Raw genomic sequence first — 20883 nt, 5'->3', positions numbered from 1 at the left:
ATGACCTTGGTGAAGACACAGGGGGCCTTCGCCAACCCGAACGGTAGCGCACAGAACTGGTAATGTTCGCCCAGAATCATGAACCGCAGGAATTTCTGATGGTCCTCTTGGATACCTATGTGAAGGTAAGCCTCCTTCAGATCCAATGAGGCTAAACATTCTCCTCTGTGGACGGCTGCAATAGCTGATCTCAAAGTTTACATCCAAAAACGAGGTGTCCATAACGCCCTGTTCACCGTCTTTAGGTCCAAGATGGGACGGTACGAACCCTCCTTCTTGGGGACCATGAAATAGATGGAATACCTGCCCTTGCGGTGCTCGGCCGGAAGAACTGGGACTATGGCTCCTAGAGCCTTCAAATGTTCCAGGGTTTGACTCACCACCAACTGTTTTGCTCGGGGGCCACAAGGAGAGACCAGAAAAAATTCCCTTAGCGGCCGAGCAAACTCCAAAGTGTAACCGCGATCGACAATGCTTAGGACCCACTGATCCGAAGTAATTTTGACCAATTCCTTGAAGAACAGAGAGAGACGTCTGCTTCTCACTGGTACGGAGGAGTGGGTCAGTAGATCTTCATTGAGAAGACTTGGTGCCGGAGGATCCTTGGGCAAGTCCGTCTCTAGCCGGCCTACGACCGCGAAAAGAGTGAACCCAAGACTGGGATCTTGTCAACTGCTGTCGGGGGGCAAAAGCGTGAGTCCTGCCCGGACGAAAATGGCGCTGTCTCCGGACATTACCCCTAGCAGTACCGAAGGGCCAAGAGGAGAGAGGCTTATCTTCCGGAAGCTTGTAAATCTTATTTTCTCCTAACGCCTTATCCAGCTGTTCAAGTTCATCTCCAAATAAGAGCTTACCCTTAAAGGGGAAGGAACCCAGCCATGACTTGGAGGAAGCATCCGCGGACCAGTTACGGAGCCCACAGCAGTCATCTGGCCGACACAGCTGAGGACATGGTGCGTGAAGAAGTCCGAAGGAGATCATACAGTGCATCCGCGGTATAAGCCACCGCTGCCTCCATGCGGTTTGCCTGTTCAGCCTCTCCCGGTGGCAAAGCCTGAGCCGTGAGCAGCTGCTGCACCCATCTAAGGGTGGCCCGCTGCATAAGACTACTGCAGACTGCTGCCCTGACCCCCAGCGCGGAAGCCTCGAACATTCTTTTGAAGAGAACCTCCAGCTTCCTATCCTGGAGATCCTTAAGCGCCATCCCGCCCGTTACCAGAATAGCAGTGTGTTTGGCGAGAGCTGTGACCGCCAAATCCACCTTGGGAATCTTTAGAAGCTCCAGAGACTCCTCGGGCAACGGGTAAAGCTTCTCCATAGCTCTGGTGACTCGAAGACTCGCTTCCGGGGTGTCCCACTCCCGGGTCATAAGCTGAAAAAGACTCGGGTGAAAGGGAAAAGCCGTGGGGAGGGGTCGAAGTCCCGAGAGAACTGGATCCCCTGAAACAGGAGCAGCCACGGCCTGCGGCGCCTGAATATCCAGCTCCTCAAACACGTGAGGGATTAAAGCTTCCAACTCCTCCTTGCAAACAGACGGAGGACCCGTGGGTCATCCCCGTCCACTGAAGCGGCTGTATCCCCCTCCCAGAGCGTGTCTGGGTCCTGGGGCGGGAGAGCAAGTGGTTCAGGGCAAGGAGGGTTTGCTACATCCGGAAGAGGGCTCCCTACTCGGACTCTGGGGACCTCTAGGCCCGGATCAGGTCTCAGAGTCTTTGCAGGTGGGAGAACTGGGTCCTCCCAATTCGATTCTGCTTCCATATAGGCTTTGTGCAAAAGCAGCACAAACTGTGAGGAAAAAGGATGCTTTCGCTTTAAGTAACCCCCCGGGGAGGGTTCAGAGGAGTAGGAGGATCAAGCCCCGCCTCCTGCTGCCTTACAGGGCTCAAATCGGGTGGTGACAACGGCTGGAGAAAATCTTCTCCCCCCGAGCAGGGCTCGGGCAGGTCATCTGAGGAATCCAAAATGGCCACCGTTCCTGCGCTAGCCGGGAATGGGGAAGGCCGAGGTCTAACAGCCAGCAGAGGCCTCTCCAAAGCCCGCAATCGCGCGACACCCACTCCCCCCTGCCTGAAATCCGCTGATCCGATGGCCCCTCTCCCCCGGGAAGGCATCGGGAGCAGAGGCCGTTGCGGGAGAGCCGGATCCCCGGCTCTCCACAGGCAGAACACCACGATCCACGCGGCATGATAGGGGGAGACCCGGAGCAGTAAGTACCTGCCCAAAAGCAGAGAACCCCTCTGGAGTCCCAGGAGAGCAGAGAAACAGCTAAGGCTGGTTTTTTTTTTGTTTTTTTTTATCTGAGTCTCTCCAATCAACCAGGCAAGGAACACGCAGTCCTGGGTCCGAGAGAAACAGTACCAACTGCTCCTTCCAGAGGGATGTCGCTTCTCTGGGTATCTAAGGGGGGAGGGACTGGCCCACCGGTAAATCCCCCCTGTCACCGGGCAAGTTTATTTACCGAGAACAAAACTCCCTTACCTACCTGCTACCAAAGGGAACCGGGTGTCCACCCTTGGGAGGCACTAGGAGAAACTTCTCACTTTTTTTTTTTTTTTTTTTACTATTTATTGTACTAGCCAAAGGTAATAAGGTTGTGAAGAACCCTACACTTTCCAATTAGCAATCAGTCACTTTAGACAGCACAGGATCAAAACCACAGGTTCTGATCCTGGAACAACATCACCAGAAAAGTGGCCGATTCCTCATGCCCTATTATCACCAAAGCCACCCAAGCAAATAAAGACAATAGAAAACCCTGGTACACACCAAAATTAAAATCTATAAAACAGGAGCTCAGAAAAAAAGAAGTACTTTGGCGTAAAAATCCAACATCTCCTAACCTCTCGACATTCAAATCCACGATGCACCTATACAGAACATCCATCCTCCAAGCAAAAAAAGATTTTTACTCACAAAAAATTCACCACTTCATCTTTGACCCCAGAGCGCTTTTTTCACTGGTCTCTTCTCTCACGAAACCTCCATCAACAGCCATACCAGATGATAAAGCGGCAAGCAAAGCGGAAGAACTAGCAACTTACTTCAAGAATAAGATCCCAAACCTACTATCGCAGTCCAAGAACAACAACAATTTTACGCTAGTCACACCACAGATGACCTGCCCATCACAAAAGACATGCCTGAGTGAATTCGAAACTACCTCCTCATTAGAGATAGAAAACATCCTAAAAAAAATCAAACCTTCCTCACATCCTCAAGATACCATTCCCATCAATCTCCTCATATCATGCGCCAAAACCATATCCAAACACATTGCACAAATCATCAATTGCTCCCTATCTCAAGGGCTAGTTCCCGACTCTCTCAAAATGGCAATCATAAAGCCGCTCCTAAAAAAACCTAATCTTTCACCTGATATCCCAGCAAACTTTCGCCCAATAGCGAATCTACCATTCATCACTAAAATATTAGAACGAGTAGCAAATAAACAACTCACAGAATACCTTAACAATAACAACATTCTCTCTCCAGCCCAGTTCGGTTTCCGCCAATCCAGAAGCACAGAAACCCTCCTAATCTCCGTAACGGATTCCATCTTACTGAATCTTGAAAAAAGATGTCCTTGTCTACTCATCCTCCTAGACCTATCAGCAGCATTTGATACGGTCAATCATAACTCATTAATAGATCGTCTTTCAGACATTGGAATTAGAGATACAGCTCTCAACTGGTTTAAATCGTTCCTCAAGAACAGACAATATAAGGTCAAGGTCAACAAGGAAGAATCGCAACCAGTCACTTGCAACCTGGGAGTCCCACAGGGATCGTCACTCTCACCAACCTTATTCAATATCTACCTCCTCCCACTTTGCCAACTCCTTGTCAACCTAAATCTCATCCACTACCTATACGCAGACGATGTACAGATTCTAATCCCAATCACTGAATCTCTCCAAAAAACTCTGGACTTCTGGAATACATGCCAACAAGCCATCAACAACTTACTCACAAGCCTAAACCTTATCCTTAATCAAAACAAAACAGAATACCTACTCATTTCTCAAGATGGAACATACTCACTTCCCAGCACCAACCTCGTTCCTCAACTAACTTTGTCACCACAAGTCAGAAATCTTGGAGTTATACTTGACAACCAAATGAATTATAGAGCTCTCATCAACAATATAGTAAAGGACGGATTCTTCAAATTACAAGTCTTAAAAAGACTTAGACCACTCCTCCATCTTCAAGACTTCCGACTGGTTCTACAAGCAATCATTCTCACGAAAATAGATTATTGCAACGCTCTTCTAGTGGGCCTCCCCGCAAACGCCTTAAAACCATTACAGATGTTGCAAAACGCTTCGGCAAGGATTCTAACCAAGACTAACAAAAGAGACCACATCTCACCAATCTTAAAAAGCCTACATTGGCTGCCCGTCAATTTCAGAATACGCTTCAAAGTGCTCTCAACAATACACAAAGCACTACATAACCTGACACCACTTGAGCTCAAAATCCCTTTCCAACTCCACACATCTACTAGACCAGTGAGACAAGCCTACAGAAACAACCTCCAGACTCCACCAATGAAATCAACGTTAAGCAAAAGAGCATTCTCCACAGCTGGTCCCAAACTCTGGAATAGTCTCCCGCCAGAACTCAAATCAGTGCAATGCCCCATTATTTAAAAAAAAAAAACTTAAGACTTGGCTCTTCCATCAAGCTTTTTCATAACATCAGCCTGCTGAATAATATCTGCCAAGGACCCCTCTAGGTTATTTTCAATCATCCTACAAGAGAGCTATATAAGAACTTCAGTTTATTTTCAACAACCTACAAGAGAACTACACAAGAACTATACAAGTTCAGCTCTAGAACTTCTTTGAACCCCCAAAGAATACCCCAAAAAAATACCCCAAAGAATACCAAAAGAATTCTTCTAACCAACTTCAACTCCTTGGCAGTCCAAAACCCAATACCCGCCCTCCTGACAGTCCCACGCCATTGATTAGTGCCTCTACCCATTTTTAGGCTTTGTATATAGTACTTTTATGTTATCAACCCATATATTTATTTCCAAGTTATTTTTTTCCTGTTCCTTGTAAGACATTTACTTGTCACTGTTGTTATTGTTCAAAATGTAAACCGAATTGATCAGTAATTCTGTTACTGGAAAGTCGGTATAGAAAAGATCTAAATAAATAAATGCTTCTCGCATCTGCTAGAGTCAGAGAAATACTGAGGGATCGCAGGTGGCACACCAGTATATGCGAGGTGCTTTTCAGCTTGTTTCTCTGACTCCATCTGCTGGAAGGGAGGCATAATCTCAGCGGTCTGGACTGATCTTGGTACCTACAGGGAGCAGACATTACAGTTCTGTGTCCTACCGAGAGAAAGTTTTGCAGCCCTCATGGTCTGCCCAGGACCGAGAAGACTCGTGGCTGTGTCAGCCTGTCCAGCACCCCTACAGCTTTCATGTCACAATTAAAAATGAAAAATCAACCCAATAAACTTCTAAACACACTATTGATCTACCTCTTACGTTCTGGATGTAATTCTCTCAAAAACGTGTTTTACTTCTTTGTTTTGTTTGTGCATAAATGTAATCTTGATTGATTTGTGTTTGCTTAATGTGATGCCATGTAAAAATGAAATAATCTTGTGTAAAAGTTGTAACATAAAAAATACAGAGTGGTGAAAACAGAAATAAGATCTACATATTATAGCTGCCCTCCTGCTCTGCCACTGTATCACAGCCTCTGTTCTAAATACAATCAGGGCCATATTTAAGCAGACACAGTTTTTGTATGCCTTCAAAATCAGGTGCTCTATGCACTTGCCTTTGCCTAAATCTGGCCCTGAACGCAATAGTCTCGCAGTTGAGCATCTCAGGTAACAGGATGGCAACGGTGGCACACGTCTATTAATTGGTGTTATTAGAATACATGCAGTGTTGATAATCCAATTGTTTTTCTGTGCATAACTGCGTGAATACACACAAGGAATGATTTATTACTAACAGTGAAACATGAGCTGGAAGAGCCCAGCACAGTGACGTTTCTTACCGAGGGGGGATGATGAGGGTAGGCGGGCAGCAGTTACTACTGTCAGCGGCCAATATGAGTTTCCAGGGCCCTGACAGGCCATCGGCAGGGGGAGTCACACCACCACAAAGATCTAGTGCACATAATATAGACTGACAGCCATAACGACCAATAAGAAAACCCGTAGAGACATACACGGCCAATCAGCGTGCCACGGAGGCGGGGCGCGGAGCCAGGCCAGCGGAGATTCAGGGCAGCGGAGGCGGACAGCCGGCGCCGGGAAGTCGCCGGTTCCTCCGCCCGCGGACATACCTGTAGTTGCTGGTAGTGCTTCTGCTGCTCCTCCCAGTCCTGCAGGTAGTTGCCGAAGGTTGCCATGCTCATGGCAGAGTCTCTTCTCCGCCCTCCAGCGTCCTGGAAACCCGACCACTTCCGCAACGCGCAGCACCGCCAATGGCAAAAGGGGCAGGGCTAAGCCGCCTCCTTACGTTAAGCCAATCGGCGACTAGATAGGTAGAGCCCAGTTTCCCCAGGTGTTACCCTTCTAGTGTTGCCAGACTGCGCTATTTCACGCCCAATTGGACTACTTTTTTTTTTTTCCCGTTGTGCGGGAAAAATATTTTTGTGAGAGTTGAGTTATTTTAGGATTGGGTGATTAGGTAGTTGAATGCTAGCAGCCCTTTAGGTTACTGATGCCTTTTGTTCTTTGCCTCGGGCAGCTCAGCCAGCAGTCGCAGGTTGATGACCCGTCGGCAGCAGCAGCAGCAGCCGCCAATCAGAGGTGACAATAACAGCATGGCAGAAGTAGAAGGCGAGTGTTGTCGCCGAACCAGAAAGGAAGAGGTAGGTATAGGCAGCTGCATAGAGAGAGAGTTTTTCCAGTACACCTCCATTTAACTACTCTCAGCTTTTGAGAAAATAAAGCTTTCACCTCTGAACGTGCTGAACTCTCTTATCTGGACCGTGAACTGATGACCTCCCGACTTTACCTCGCGGAAACCTCCAAACCCAGTTGATTCTTGGGATGGGGAAACAGGTAAGAGGTGAGATTAAGGGAAGAAGTTTTTTTTTTTGTTTTTTTGCCTGATTGTGGATTAGCTTCCTGGGAGAAGGGGGAACGAAGGAGTACCTCTAGGCTAGGTGGAAAAAGGAGTACAGAAAGGGGAAAGAGAGAAGAGGGAGGGGGAGAGGTGAGGGGGTACGGGAGAGGGAGGGGCGGACGGTACAGTAGAGTGGTTGAGGAAAACAGGGCTGGTAGTTTTTTTGCTGGTCTATTTGAACAATTACTGTGCTTCCCCCCCCCAATTTATTCAGAAGCCCATATTCGGTCGCTGGCAAGATTACGAAGTTAGCCGGATAAAACTTATGTAAAAATGAAATAATCTTGTGTAAAAGTTGTAACATAAAAAATACAGAGTGGTGAAAACAGAAATAAGATCTACATATTATAGCTGCCCTCCTGCTCTGCCACTGTATCACAGCCTCTGTTCTAAATACAATCAGGGCCATATTTAAGCAGACACAGTAACTTATCCGGCTTACTTTGAAGGGATGTTTACTAGTGTAGCTTAGCTATTGAATATGGATGGCTGTCTTAAAAATAGATGAATAATTTTTATCTGGCTAATTTTAGGTCAGCTTTTTGACACAACCACAATTAACCAGATAAGAGTTAGCTGGATAATTTAATATCAGAGTTAGCTAGCTAACTTCACACCTCCCAAGAAACGGCCCAGAATACCCCTAAATTATCTAGCTAAAGTTTAGATGGATAAGTAAGCAAAAATTATTCAAAGGTTGGCTTTGTGGGTTATCCAGTTAAATGCTTCTGAATATGGACCTCTCAGTTTCTATCCCAGGCCTGTTTAAAAAAAAAAAAAAAAAAAAAGCAAGCCCAGCTCCCTCAAACAATCTAAACTGTAAAAATGGACTTGGGTTTACTGGATAAATGTGTGTTAGAGAATGTGCATATATAAAAGAGAGAAGAAAGTTTATCTGCCCTCTCTCCCTCTGCCAATCATGGGTTGGGGGATTTTTGTAATGTATTCATAAAGAATCTTTTACATTACAAATGCAATTGAAGAAAAATCAGAGAAATTCACAAATATTAAAAAATAATAAACAGGAATACATTAAAAAATTCTGATGCAAGGCCCTTAAAGGGGAATCTAGTTGGCAGAGCAATACAAGGAAAACGCCTAATATAGACAATCATACATATTCATTCTTTCACTCACCTATTCACAAACGCATTCCCTCTCTCTGTCACATACATGCTCTCCTCCTCTCTCTAATTTTAATAAAATGATACACCACCCATCTCACTAAATCTCACAATGCTTTTTCTCTCTTCCTCACTCATGTGCTTTCCCTCATAAGGTTGCTTCTTCTCTTTCCCTCATGCACGCAATCTCCCTCACAAGCTCTCTCCCACTCATTCACATATACACACTCTCTCACTTATGCACATGCACTACATGATGGACTCTGTCGGTACACTGCCTGATGGTTCCTATTTGGGTGCTGCTCCTCCTGGTTCTGCTGCAGGATTCCCATAGCAAGGATGAGTCTTATCCACCTAATGTATGGCTCCCACATTTCCTATGAGAACAATATGTAAACTGCTGGATACTGTAGGAGCCATACACTAGTAGAAAAAGACACCAGCAGTACCAAATAGCCAGACGTTGCTTTGGCAGCACCCTCCCAACTTTGGGCCAGCACAGGAAGATCAAAAGGGTGCTAGGCCATGGCACCTGGAACCGATGTCATCTTCTGAAGAGGCACACTAAGTGATGCTTCTGCCTATGGCCCACTCCTGCTGCTCTCATTCTTACTATTGATAGCGCAGGGGCTGCAAGTCAGCAGCAGTGCAGAACCAGGAAAAAAATTGCTTCTCTGCTTTTGTGGGAGGAGTTTAAATCTGTTGGATATAAGAACATAAGTTGCCATATTGGCTCAGACCGAGGGTCCATCAAACCCAGCATCCTGTTTCCAATCCAGGTTACAAGTACCTCGCAAAAACCCAAACATTAAATAGGTCCCATGCTATGAATGCCAGTAATAGTGGCTATTCCCTAAGTCAGCTTGATTAATAGCAGTTATGGACTTCTCCAAGAACTTATCCAAACCTTTTTTAAACCCAGCAATACTAACTGCACTAACCACATCCTTCGGCAATGAATTCCAGAGCTTAATTGTGCATTGGGTGAAAAATAATTTTCTTTGATTTGTTTTAAATGTGCTACTTGCGAACTTCATGGAGTGCCCCATAGTCCTTCTATTATCTGAAAGAATAAATAACTGATTCACATTTACTCATTCTAGTGCTCTCAAGATTTTATAGACCTCTATATGTCGTCGTCCCCCCCCCCCCCCCCCCCCCCCCCCCGCCATCTCTTCTCCAAACTGAACAGTTCTAATGTCTTTAGCCTTTCTTAATAGGGGAGTCATTCTATCCCCTTTATCATTGTGATCTCTCTTCACTGTACCTTCTCCATCGCAACTATATCTTTTTTGAGATGCGGCGACCAGAATTGTACACAGTATTCAAGGTGCGGTCTCACCATGGAGCGATACAGAGGCATTATGACATTTTCCGTTTTATTCACTATTTCCTTTTTAATAATTCCTAATATTCTGTTTGCTTTTTTGACCGCCGTAGCACACTGAGCTGACTATTTCAGTGTGTTATCCACTATGATGACTAGATCTTTCCTGGATGGTTAATTCCTAATATGAAACCAAACATCATGTGTTATTTTTCCCTATATGCATCACCTTGCGCTTGCCCACATTAAATTTTATGCTCATGGCTTATCACTTGGCGTGCCTCTTCAGAAGATGACATCGGTTCCAGGTGACACAGCCTAGCACCCTTTTGATCTTCCTGTGCTGGCCCTTCATTGTGATCAGATCCGCTGGACTGAAGGTTTCAGCCACTGCTTATAAGCCCTGCACCAGGCCAATGTCTACTCTGCAGTCTGCTGCCGTTGCCCCCCCCCCCCCCCCCTTCCCGGGGGATAGCAGTGGGCCTGGAGGAGGGTAGGAGGTAAGATGGGAGGCTGTTGGGCCTGTTGTACAGGGGGAAAGAAGACTGGGAAGTGATTCTAAGAAAGGTGTTGGGGAAATCCCTATAGTGTGTGTTTTTTTATTTTTTTTTTATTGTTCTCCCTCACCCACCTTCTCTGTCTCACTCACCCTCTTTCCCTTTCCCTCCTTCCCTATCTTCTGTCAAAACTCTGGTAAAAAAATTTTAGTTGCTGAGGGGGGTATCAAGATTCACAATTCAATTTTCAAAGTCAAAACTGATCCCTGTTGGCCTGAGTATTGCCAGAATGTCCTTTTGTGATTAATGTACTGAGGAAGGGGTTTCAATATTTATTTGTTGAATTTATGCAGTTTTGTTTATCCACCTGTTGGCAAGCTGTAAATATTCTACAAGCCTGTATGTTTTAATATATCAGAAATTAATTATTGAAAATACCATTTATATTAGCTGTATGTGGTCCACTGAAGGAGAAAAAGTAGTAAATTTGGCTTTTTATTTCCTGTTGTGTGGATAGGGCTATTTTAGGGGCAGATTGGGGTTATTTTAGGGCTGTGCAACTGGGTAGTGGAGTGCCTTTTTCTTTGCCTGGGGCAGCACAGCCAGCAGTTCTAGAGCGATGACTCTGTGGTGGCAGCAGCAGCCGACCAGAGGTAACAGGACCAGCAGGGCAGATGCAGAAGGTGACTGTTTCTGTAGAACACTGAAAGAAGAGGAAGGTACAAGTGACTGCATAGAGTGAGAGATATTCCAGCACACTACTTCTCTTCTTTTACCTCTGTTCTGTTCTCAACTTTTCACCCTGGGTTATAAGGGAAGTCCTGGCCCAATTCAGTAGTCTCTGTCTCTGGCAACAGCAGACAAGTGAAGAGAATGTAGCTATTAGGCTAAGAGAGAAGTTGAAAAGAAGTTGGCTGTAGAGGCAAAAACTCACAGTAAAAACTTTTTTAAATATATCAGAAGCAGAAAGCCTGTGAGGGAGTCAGATGGACCGTTAGATGATTGAGGGGTTAAAGGGGCACTTAGAGAAGATAAGGCCATCGCAGAAAGATTAAATGATTTCTTTTCTTCGGTGTTTACTGAAGAGGATGTTGGGGAGGTACCCGTAATGGAGAAGGTTTTCATGGGTAACGATTCAGATGGACTGAATCAAATCACGGTGAACCTAGAAGATGTGGTAGGCCTGATTGACAAACTGAAGAGTAGTAAATCACCTGGACCGGATGGTATACACCCCAGAGTTCTGAAGGAACTAAAAAATGAAATTTCAGACCTATTAGTAAAAATTTGTAACTTATCATTAAAATCATCCATTGTACATGAAGACTGGAGGATAGCAAATGTAACCCCAATATTTAAAAAGGGCTCCAGGGGTGAACTGGGAAACTACAGACCGGTTAGCCTGACTTCAGTGCCAGGAAAAGTAGTGGAAAGTGTTCTAAACATCAAAATCACAGAACATATAGAAAGACATGGTTTAATGGAACAAAGTCAGCATGGCTTTACCCAGGGCAAGTCTTGCCTCACAAATCTGCTTCACTTTTTTGAAGGAGTTAATAAACATGTGGATAAAGGTGAACCGGTAGATATAGTATACTTGGATTTTCAGAAGGCGTTTGACAAAGTTCCTCATGAGAGGCTTCTAGAAAAAGTAAAAAGTCATGGGATAGGTGGCGATGTCCTTTCGTGGATTACAAACTGGCTAAAAGACAGGAAACAGAGAGTAGGATTAAATGGGCAATTTTCTCAGTGGAAGGGAGTGGACAGTGGAGTGCCTCAGGGATCTGTATTGGGACCCTTACTTTTCAATATATTTATAAATGATCTGGAAAGAAATACGATGAGTGAGATAATCAAATTTGCAGATGACACAAAATTGTTCAGAGTAGTTAAATCACAAGCAGATTGTGATAAATTGCAGGAAGACCTTGTGAGACTGGAAAATTGGGCATCCAAATGGCAGATGAAATTTAATGTGGATAAGTGCAAGGTGATGCATATAGGGAAAAATAACCCATGCTATAATTACACAATGTTGGGTTCCATATTAGGTGCTACAACCCAAGAAAGAGATCTAGGTGTCATAGTGGATAACACATTGAAATCGTCAGTACAGTGTGCTGCGGCAGTCAAAAAAGCAAACAGAATGTTGGGAATTATTAGAAAGGGAATGGTGAATAAAACGGAAAATGTCATAATGCCTCTGTATCGCTCCATGGTGAGACCGCACCTTGAATACTGTGTACAATTCTGGTCGCCGCATCTCAAAAAAGATATAATTGCGATGGAGAAGGTACAGAGAAGGGCTACCAAAATAAGGGGAATGGAACAACTCCCCTATGAGGAAAGACTAAAGAGGTTAGGACTTTTCAGCTTGGAGAAGAGACGACTGAGGGGGGGATATGATAGAGATGTTTAAAATCTTGAGAGGTCTAGAACGGGTAGATGTGAATCGGTTATTTACTCTTTTGGATAATAGACTAGGGGGAACTCCATGAAGTTAGCATGGGGCACATTTAAAACTAATCGGAGAAAGTTCTTTTTTACTCAACGCACAATTAAACTCTGGAATTTGTTGCCAGAGAATGTGGTTAGTGCAGTTAGTATAGCTGTGTTTAAAAAAGGATTGGATAAGTTCTTGGAGGAGAAGTCCATTACCTGCTATTAAGTTCACTTAGAGAATAGCCACTGCCATTAGCAATGGTTACATGGAATAGACTTAGTTTTTGGGTGCTTGCCAGGTTCTTGTGGCCTGGATTGCCCACTGTTGGAAGCAGGATGCTGGGCTTGATGGACCCTTGGTCTGACCCAATATGGCATTTTCTTATGTTCTTAGCTCTCAGAGCCTGGGTGTAGCCCCAGCCAGGTTGAGTCCTTGTTCATGGGACAACATCATCTAAGGGTTGATTTTCCCAGTGGGAGCCTTCTCCCAGGGCTTATTCTGGTTGAGCTCTTGGAGTTTATCCCAATACCCTTGGAGGTCTGTGGAGCCTCTAGATAATGGTTCCTGGATTCCTAGGACCCTGGCAGCTCTTTAAACAAAAAATGTGCCCTGCAGGACTGCGCTCTCTCTGTCCATGTTCCTTCTTCTCCCTTCCGCGCTCTCTCCTCAGTGAAGGCAACTCCCCCCCCCCCCCCCCCCCCCCCCCACCTGAGGCTAGGAACAACAGAAGCGGGAGGAAGTCTTGGCTGCTTAGCAGTTAGCGGTGGCTCTCTGGAGATGGGGTGCCATTTATTTCCTTAGGGGAGGAAAATTCTACATTGGGGCTGGATTTGTATTTCCTTTGAATTTGCTCTTTGTGTATTCAGCTGAGGGAGTGCAGCAGCTGAATGTATTTGTTCACTGCAGGGGAAGGGATGCTTAGCTCACTGTGGCTGTTTGTTTTCCTTATTTTTGGGGCATTGCAGGTATGCATAGAGGTAGAAAATGCTGAGCCAAGCAGGTCCCCCAGTATTTTGGGCTCCTTCTGCTCGGTTTGTGAGGGAGAACCGAGCAGAGTTTCTCAAGCTGAAAATGTAGCTCAATCCCTAAAGCTAGGGAGGAGCAATCAAGAGCAGAATTATTAATTGCTGTAGGTTCAGACCAGCCCAGGGGAAGTGAATCCTCTTCCTCCCTTGGCAGACATACTATGGGATCTGAGGGAGGCTTGCCCCCTCCAAAGGCCCAGAAAGCTATAAGGATCCCGTTTAGGGAACCTTTGCCCCAGATGTCATGGCAATGCACAAAGTTTATTTGCCCATGCAGGGACCTATCATTTTATTGCTCCTATTTCCCTAAGGGATAACCGTTGCCCTCTAGGGAGAGCAGCCAAAAGGCTGAAGGAAAATCCAGAGCCTCCTTTTAAGGGACCCTTAAGCTCCCAGGCCTCCAGGGAAGCATCATCACCTGGGAGAGATTCATCCCAGGGCTCCCCGGAGGAGGAGGAGTTTTCATCAGGTGACGACTGCACGATAATATGCTTGTTCCAGAAAGAGGAGCGAGCAGCCCTCACTTCCAGTCTGGTAGCCATACTAGGAATGTCTGTTACTCCCGCAAAAGACCCGGCAGAAGGGGATCCTGCCCCCCAGGGTAGTAGGAAGCCACCAAAGGCATTCCCCTTGCATAGAGACCTCAGTGTTTATTGAATTGTATACCTGGGGGGTAGAGTTTAAAGGAAAATTTATCCTCTGCTGCTGGAGGAGAGGAATAGCCTCAGAATTCCCCAAATTGAATCTTTGATCTCTGCAGTTACAGGCAAGATCACCATTTTCAGAGAAAGGAGGTTGAGCATTGAAGGCTCCTCAAGACAGGAATAGAGAGGCGACACTTATTACAAATGCAATGGCTCTGTGAGTCTCCATTTGCAGAAGCTGTGTGGTCCAAGCTGCATTACATTAGGTCCAACAGCTCACTTTTCCACTCCTCTTCATCCTCATCCACCTCCTCCCCCCCTCCTAGTCCCCTCTCACCCCAGGCTCTGACAATTTCAGCTAGTGGGGCCTGGGAACCCCTACCAGCCCTTCTGCTGTCTGCAGAGACTTCTCTTTTTCTCCGGAGCTGGTGGCGCCCAGGAAAACCCCACCAACTCTTTTTTGCCTGCTTTGCTGCTCCTCTTTCGCTGGTGGGGTCTGGGAAACCCCACCAGCTCTCCTTCTGCTGGTGCTTCTATTTGATGTTTGTTTCCTTTTGCTAGTGGGGCTCAGGAACCCATATCAGCTTTTCCATTACTGGTATCGCTGCTGCATTCACTGGTCCTGTGCTGCGAATATCCTTGCTCCTTCCTTGCTGCGTAAAGCCCCTCCTCCTGCTCTGGGTGTTGTCAATATGTCGTGCATGTGCAGATGTGAAGCAATGACTCCCTGGGATCTCTAATAATTTTATAATGTAGAGAGAGAGGGAGGGACCACCCTACTCATCAGATCTCACACATGCCCTCTCCCTCACGCGCTCGCCCTCCTAAGCTCTCTCCCATTTATTCACATGCACGCACGCACTACAGGATGGGCTCTACTGGTACATTTCCTCCTGGCTTCTAGGGTGCTGCCCTTCCCGCTGCTGCTGCAGGATTTCCACAGCAATCTGACCCACCTAATGTATGTCTCCTGTGGCTCTGGAAGAAAGTTCTATGAAAATGTGTAATCTACTAGACTAGCAGAAAAAAAAGGACACCAGCAGTACTGAATAGCCAGACTCTGCCTCAGCTGCCCCCGCCCCCCCCTTATCTTACCTCTGGAGGAACTTGTCATCTTGCTGATGCGGCAATGCTGTCCCTGCTGCAGCTTGAGCCTGTTGCTCTCACCCTCACTATTGGGCAGTGCAGGTGAGGTGAGTCAGCAGCTGTGTGGACAAGGAAAAAAATAATGCTGCCAGGGTCCGCATTGGGAGGTGGCTTAAATCTTTTCGACTTCATGCTCACGGCCTATCACGTGGCATTGCCACTTCAGAAGACATCAGCTCCAGGTGCCACAGCCCAGCATCCTCTTGATCTTCCCGTGCTGGTCCCCTACTGTGATCGGGTCCACCAGACTGAAGGTGCCAGCACTGCTTGTAGGCCCTGCACCAGGCTGATGTACACGCTGCAAATTTGGGTGTCCCCTTATCCTTTTCCTGCGCAGGAAAGCTGCTACTAGGGGCTGTTGCTAAGTCAAATGGTAAGTCCTTGAACAGGTACACTAATGATTTCCTAATATTGCAAAGTAAGAACATGCCATACTGGGTCAGACCAAGGGTCCATCGAGCCCGGCATCCTGTTTCCAACAGTGGCCAATCCAGGCCATAAGAACCTGGCAAGTACCCAAAAACTAAGTACAGAAACAAGCTTATGTTTGTTTCCTTATTGGGAGGTAGGCCGCTAACGGAAATGCTACTTACTGCCATAATCGCTGTCTTCAAAATTTCCGTGCCGAAGTGGGGTACACGAAGTAACTGGTTTACCCTTTTAGGTCCAAGACCAGATGAAATGCCCTCCCCCCCCCCTCCTCCCACTTTGGGATGACAAAGTAAATTGAATACCTGCTTTTCCCTCTATCCGGTAATGGGGACTGGTACTACCACTTGTAAATGAAATAATCTGTCTTATCATCATGTGTACCGCTTTTTTTTGTGTCCCTTGCATGGGGACTGACTGAATGCTGCTTTTACTGGGGCTTTTACTTCCAGAGCATATCCCTACCAGATCACCTTTAGGACCCACTGGTCCCCCTGTAATACTAGCCCACTCCTTGTAATATTGTTACAGTCGTCATCCTACTGGTGGGATTGAGGCCCTGGGCACTGGCACTGGGGGCCTCTACCGGCTCTAGGCTGCCTGATGTCCTTATCTGCGCTGCCGTACCTGGTCTGCAACCACTGTATCCATGTTAGGCAAGCGGCATAATTGGCTCCTCTGTTGCAGCAGGTACATTTTTTTACGTAGCTCTTCTACGTTTTTAAGTGTTGCATCAGGGCATTCCCATTCAACTTCCAGCATTTCCAATATTGCTATATGGACTGGAAATGCCTTAGCTGGTCTCCCAATGCCCATCAGAATTGGTTCCCTTTTTGGCCCTTCTTGTTTTGGTTGATCCTTCTCCAGCTTTAGGGACTGATAAACTTTGGAGCTCAGCTGCCCCAGTTCCTCACTTCTAAACATCCTGACCATTGCATCTGCGATCTGTTCTACTACTACTACCCCCTTCCTCCTATGCCACCTGGGAACCTCCCAAGGTCTTTGGTTCATCCTTTCCTGAAAGGGAACCCCCTCCTCCAGGGGCAAACACTGGTCAAGGAGCAATTTTGGTTTCTTATGCAGCTGGGGTTCTTTCTCAAGCAAGGATCTGCCTACTTTTTCTTCTTGCCTTGTACATTATCATCACAGATTCTGAGGTAAACCCCTGTTCCTCACTCTTCTCCAGGCCCCCTGGTTCCTGCTCCTGCTGCGGGTTTCCAAGGCTGCTGAGGATGCCTGGAATTATTTGCCACGTTTCCTTGTTCCAGCAGCACCAGGAGTGCAGCTTTGGAGGGGCTCCCAGGTTCAGTGGTAGCTGATCTGCCCGCAGCTCCCTCCCTTCCCAGCGCTGAGTTTGTATGGGCGCTATCGCAACTCCTCCAAAAGGAGCTGGCTACAGTACCAGTGCAGCAGGCCCTGCACCCCCACACTTTCTCCTGCACTCTATACCTGGGATCCGGGGGGGATGCTCCAAGATAGCACTCGTAACAGACTGGGACTCAAAAGTATTATCCAACATATTGCACATTTGATTTGGATTGCACCGAAAGTGCTTGAGCTCAGCATCGTGTATACCTCCTCGTGAGGTGCTGGCAGAGCTTGACATCTAAAGCTGTATTTTTTTTTTTTTTGTTTTGGCATGGAAATGGCTTTTGAAAATTGCTCTCCCTAATGTACAAAGTTTTGTGAGGATTTTTTGCTCTTAGTGTGTGTTGCTATATGACCAATATATGTCCACACATTTCTGTTTTTATCCAATTTGTTATGATTTTTGCTTTTTTTTTTTTTTTTTTTTTTTACTGCATTTATAAAAAAAATCCTACCATTTTAGTTAAAAAGAACTGATGGGGAAAAGTCCTTTACATCAGTATAGCTGAAATACACCGGGTAGCAGAGCTGCTCTTTAAAGTCAAATTTGTTTCCATTGTATATTTCTTTTCTTTTGATTGTTTTTTTCCTCATTAGTTCATGGGAAAATGCAAAGGAAAGGCTCCTGCTAACCTCAAGCTGCCCCTTTGCAACCTCTAGTTGGCCCTAATGATAATTTTGGTTCTCAGAATTGCAGTAGGGCTGGCTCAGTGAGCTCCAGAGCAATATTGCTGGGCTTTTTCGCAGGGAAAGGTGTACTACCCAGATCATTTTATGCAAGAGCATCTCTGTTTCCAGAGGTGCATGATCCCCCCCCTTTCATAACTGGGTCTGCAATATACAGAGCATTAGGAATGGCCGATCCCTTGACGCAGCTTGATGACATGAGCCGGGCGGATGTGATCCTTGAGTCATCAGTCTGCAAGTCCTGGAAGACCAGAAGTGAAGTGGGGGGACGGTCAAGTGTTTGGAGATGGTTTCTTGGACAAAAAAATGAGGAGGATTTGAGATGACCGGATTTGCCTTGGGGAAATGAGACCATACAGCCGCAGACCCCTCCTGTGGGACTCAGCATCACCAATACCAACAAACACAGATATCCAGGTTTGTTCTGACTTAGCCTATAGGAATTATGTTAAAGGGAAGCTATCGATGCTGTGTCATAGCAAATGGGGTAACAGGGAAAATGGAGGCTCCGCTAGTTGCACACTTCCTAGAGCAACAGCACAAATTTGAGGACATAAGATGGACAGTTTTGGAATTCATTCCTGCACATTGGCGGGGAGGTGACAGAGTGAAACAACTAAGACAACATGAACATACTGTCTCCCCTTATCGGTTAAATCGAGAAATCGAATGGACTCTGTTTATGTGAACTCGCTCGACTTGAATTTAACAAATTCAGCTTATATCACCTGGGCACAGTTTTGGGTTGAGCATTCACAGATTAGATTATGGGCGTGCACATATAAATAAGAAGGGAAGGATGGCTCAGTAGGAGGCTTCTCCAGAGCCGTGAGGACGCAGTAAAATGCTTGCAGATTAGTAAGTCTATCATCTAAGTGAGTATAAAAAGTGAAGTCCCAGAAACATGGTTGTGACAATGATTTTGTTTTTTAGAAAAACGACAAGATAAGAAAGGAGAATATTCCCAGGACCTATGAGAAGTTCCTGAAATAGTGGAACATGAATCCAAAACCAGAGAGGTTCCTGAAGCAGCTGGAACGCGAAACGTGATCATGTCGAACTGTGCTCTGTTATCTACCTAAGGGAAGTGCCCTGAAATTGATGGTGTTTTGTTTGGTTCTAGAAAATAAGGAAAAAAGAAAAAGGATGCATAAAGAACAAATTTAAAAATAATTCTGAATACAGAACTGAGTCTGGACCAATGATTAAAGATGACCCCTTTAGCAGTTTAAAAATGGAGCAGTAATGACTGTATACCATAGGGTGTTATGAAGGTCCATTAAATTCCAATGATAAATATATATGAAACAGGGGGAAGGATTTATATTAAAAAGGTGGGACTCCGGTCAAATTAAGAATTGATTTAAACTTAAAGAAATCTAAATGTTGATGTTGTGTTAAATATATAGTACTGGTCTCGTCAATCCAGAGAGGAGGAGTATTTGATATTGTTGTAACTTTTATTCCAACAGCAAAATTTTTCTTCAGCTATACAAAATTGGGAAAAGGATAATTTATTATATAAACAGACGTTGGACACTGTGGGACGTAAAGTGAATGCAGGAGTCTGCTGGCTCCCTCACTAGGGGACACATTTTTCTTCAGAATAAAGTTGAAATGTTGGACAGTGTTGTTCATTGGAGAGATATTAGGCTTAGAAATTTTCCTAGAGAAAAATGAGTGCCACCTTTTTATATATGCTAAAAGGAGTATTTAGGAGAGCAAGATGGCAGCGTGAAATGGACGTGAGGTGCTGCTGTCCTGGCTGTAGTTTGCTTTCTTGGATTTTCTTTTGACATACATCCTAAATGCAAGGGGAAGATGCAAGCTTATTTCTCCGACTCTGTTCCCCTTCCGGGAGTTTATCACCCCGTTCGTGTTCCGGTCTGCAGGAATGGGAGTATCCCTGTTGTGACTTCTAGTTAAGGAGCACTGGAATTGCAGGGTGATAAGGCTTCCCTCAGCCCCCGTGATATGTCGTCTGCTGAGAGACATGATCCCCCCCCCCTGTAGGTCTTACCACGTGCTTGTGAATTGTGACCACAGGGGAAGGGACATGGAGACCTGAGTCAGTGCAGCTTTCTCCTTAACTTGCGCTTTTGGATTCTGAAAGAGAGCAGTTTCCTCTCAGTGGCTCTCCTGTCCCCTTTCGGAAGATGAGGATATTTTGGATTCTGTTTTGGGAACTTCTTAATCTAATATACTGCAGTCAAGGCAGGTGCTGTCTCTTGTGAGATTTTCCAAATGCCAATGAAGTCGGTGATGATGCTGGATTCTTATGGAAGCAGGTACATGCACCGTCTCTATTTTATATACAAAGCTCTATCAGGTGCATTCATTGTGGATGTTATGAAAAGCTGACAAGCTGGGTGTTTCCTGACGACTAGGGTGAGAACCGCCGAGATAACCTTTGCTTATGAAGACATCTTTCCTACTCTGGCAGCATATTTTATGACCATTAGGGCAGGGCTTCCCAAACTGTCCTGGGGACCCCCACAGCCAGCTGGGTTTTCAGGCTATCGACATGAGATAAATGTGCATATACTGAGTCTCCATGGTCTGCAAACGTCTCATGCATATTCACTGGTAAACCTCACTGGCTGTGGGGTCCCCAGGACAGATTTGGGAAGCCCTGCATTAGTGTCTCTTCATCCTTTAAAGTAAATAATGCAAGACAGTGTTCACCGATGAAGATAAAAGATCCAATATAGTATGCAGCCATATGAGATTCTAAACCAGGGCTTCCTAAATCTTCCTAGGGGATCCAACAGCCAATCAAGGATATCTACAATGACTGTGCATGAGAGAAATCTATAGAAACTGGGTTTCCAATGTAGGTAAATGCATCTCATGCATCTTCATTGTAAATATCCTGAAACCCCAGGGATCTCCAGGACAGGTTTAAGAAGCCCTGCTCTAAATATTTAAGAACATCTAAATATTGTGGCCCATGATTGCATCACCTAATATGATGTACTTCTGTGTTTCTCCAATATATGTAAATCTATCCCTTGCATATTCATTACAGATATCATGAAAACAAGACAAATTAAGCATGCCTACAGTTGAGATTTGGGAAACGTTG

At 45.5% G+C, this 20883-nt stretch overlaps 1 protein-coding gene and 1 long non-coding RNA gene across 4 annotated transcripts in view; one reads left to right on the top strand and one right to left on the bottom strand.

Moving 5' to 3' along the window:
• Window positions 1–6519, bottom strand: part of TMEM120A (transmembrane protein 120A) — an 84762-nt gene extending 78243 nt beyond the window's left edge. Inside the window, 1 exon segment of the mRNA XM_029612696.1 lies at window positions 6321–6519. Coding sequence (XP_029468556.1) covers window positions 6321–6392 — 72 coding nt within the window. The 5' untranslated portion in view covers window positions 6393–6519.
• A 60-nt stretch (window positions 6520–6579) lies between these two features.
• LOC115097148 lies at window positions 6580–19421 on the top strand. 3 transcript variants are annotated; one of them, XR_003858216.1, is made up of 3 exons: window positions 6580–7044; window positions 17956–18215; window positions 18732–19421. It is a non-coding gene; the product is annotated as an uncharacterized LOC115097148 (long non-coding RNA). The 3 variants fall into 3 exon arrangements; XR_003858218.1 differs by having other exon boundaries at window positions 6580–7051; XR_003858217.1 differs by lacking the exon at window positions 17956–18215.
• Window positions 19422–20883: the final 1462 nt, after the last annotated feature.

Source organism: Rhinatrema bivittatum, chromosome 8 (assembly GCF_901001135.1).
Source record: "Rhinatrema bivittatum chromosome 8, aRhiBiv1.1, whole genome shotgun sequence".
NCBI classification, from domain to species: Eukaryota; Metazoa; Chordata; class Amphibia; order Gymnophiona; family Rhinatrematidae; genus Rhinatrema; species Rhinatrema bivittatum.
The sequence above is the reverse complement of the archived record's forward strand: the minus strand, read 5'-3'. Positions and strand labels throughout refer to the sequence as shown.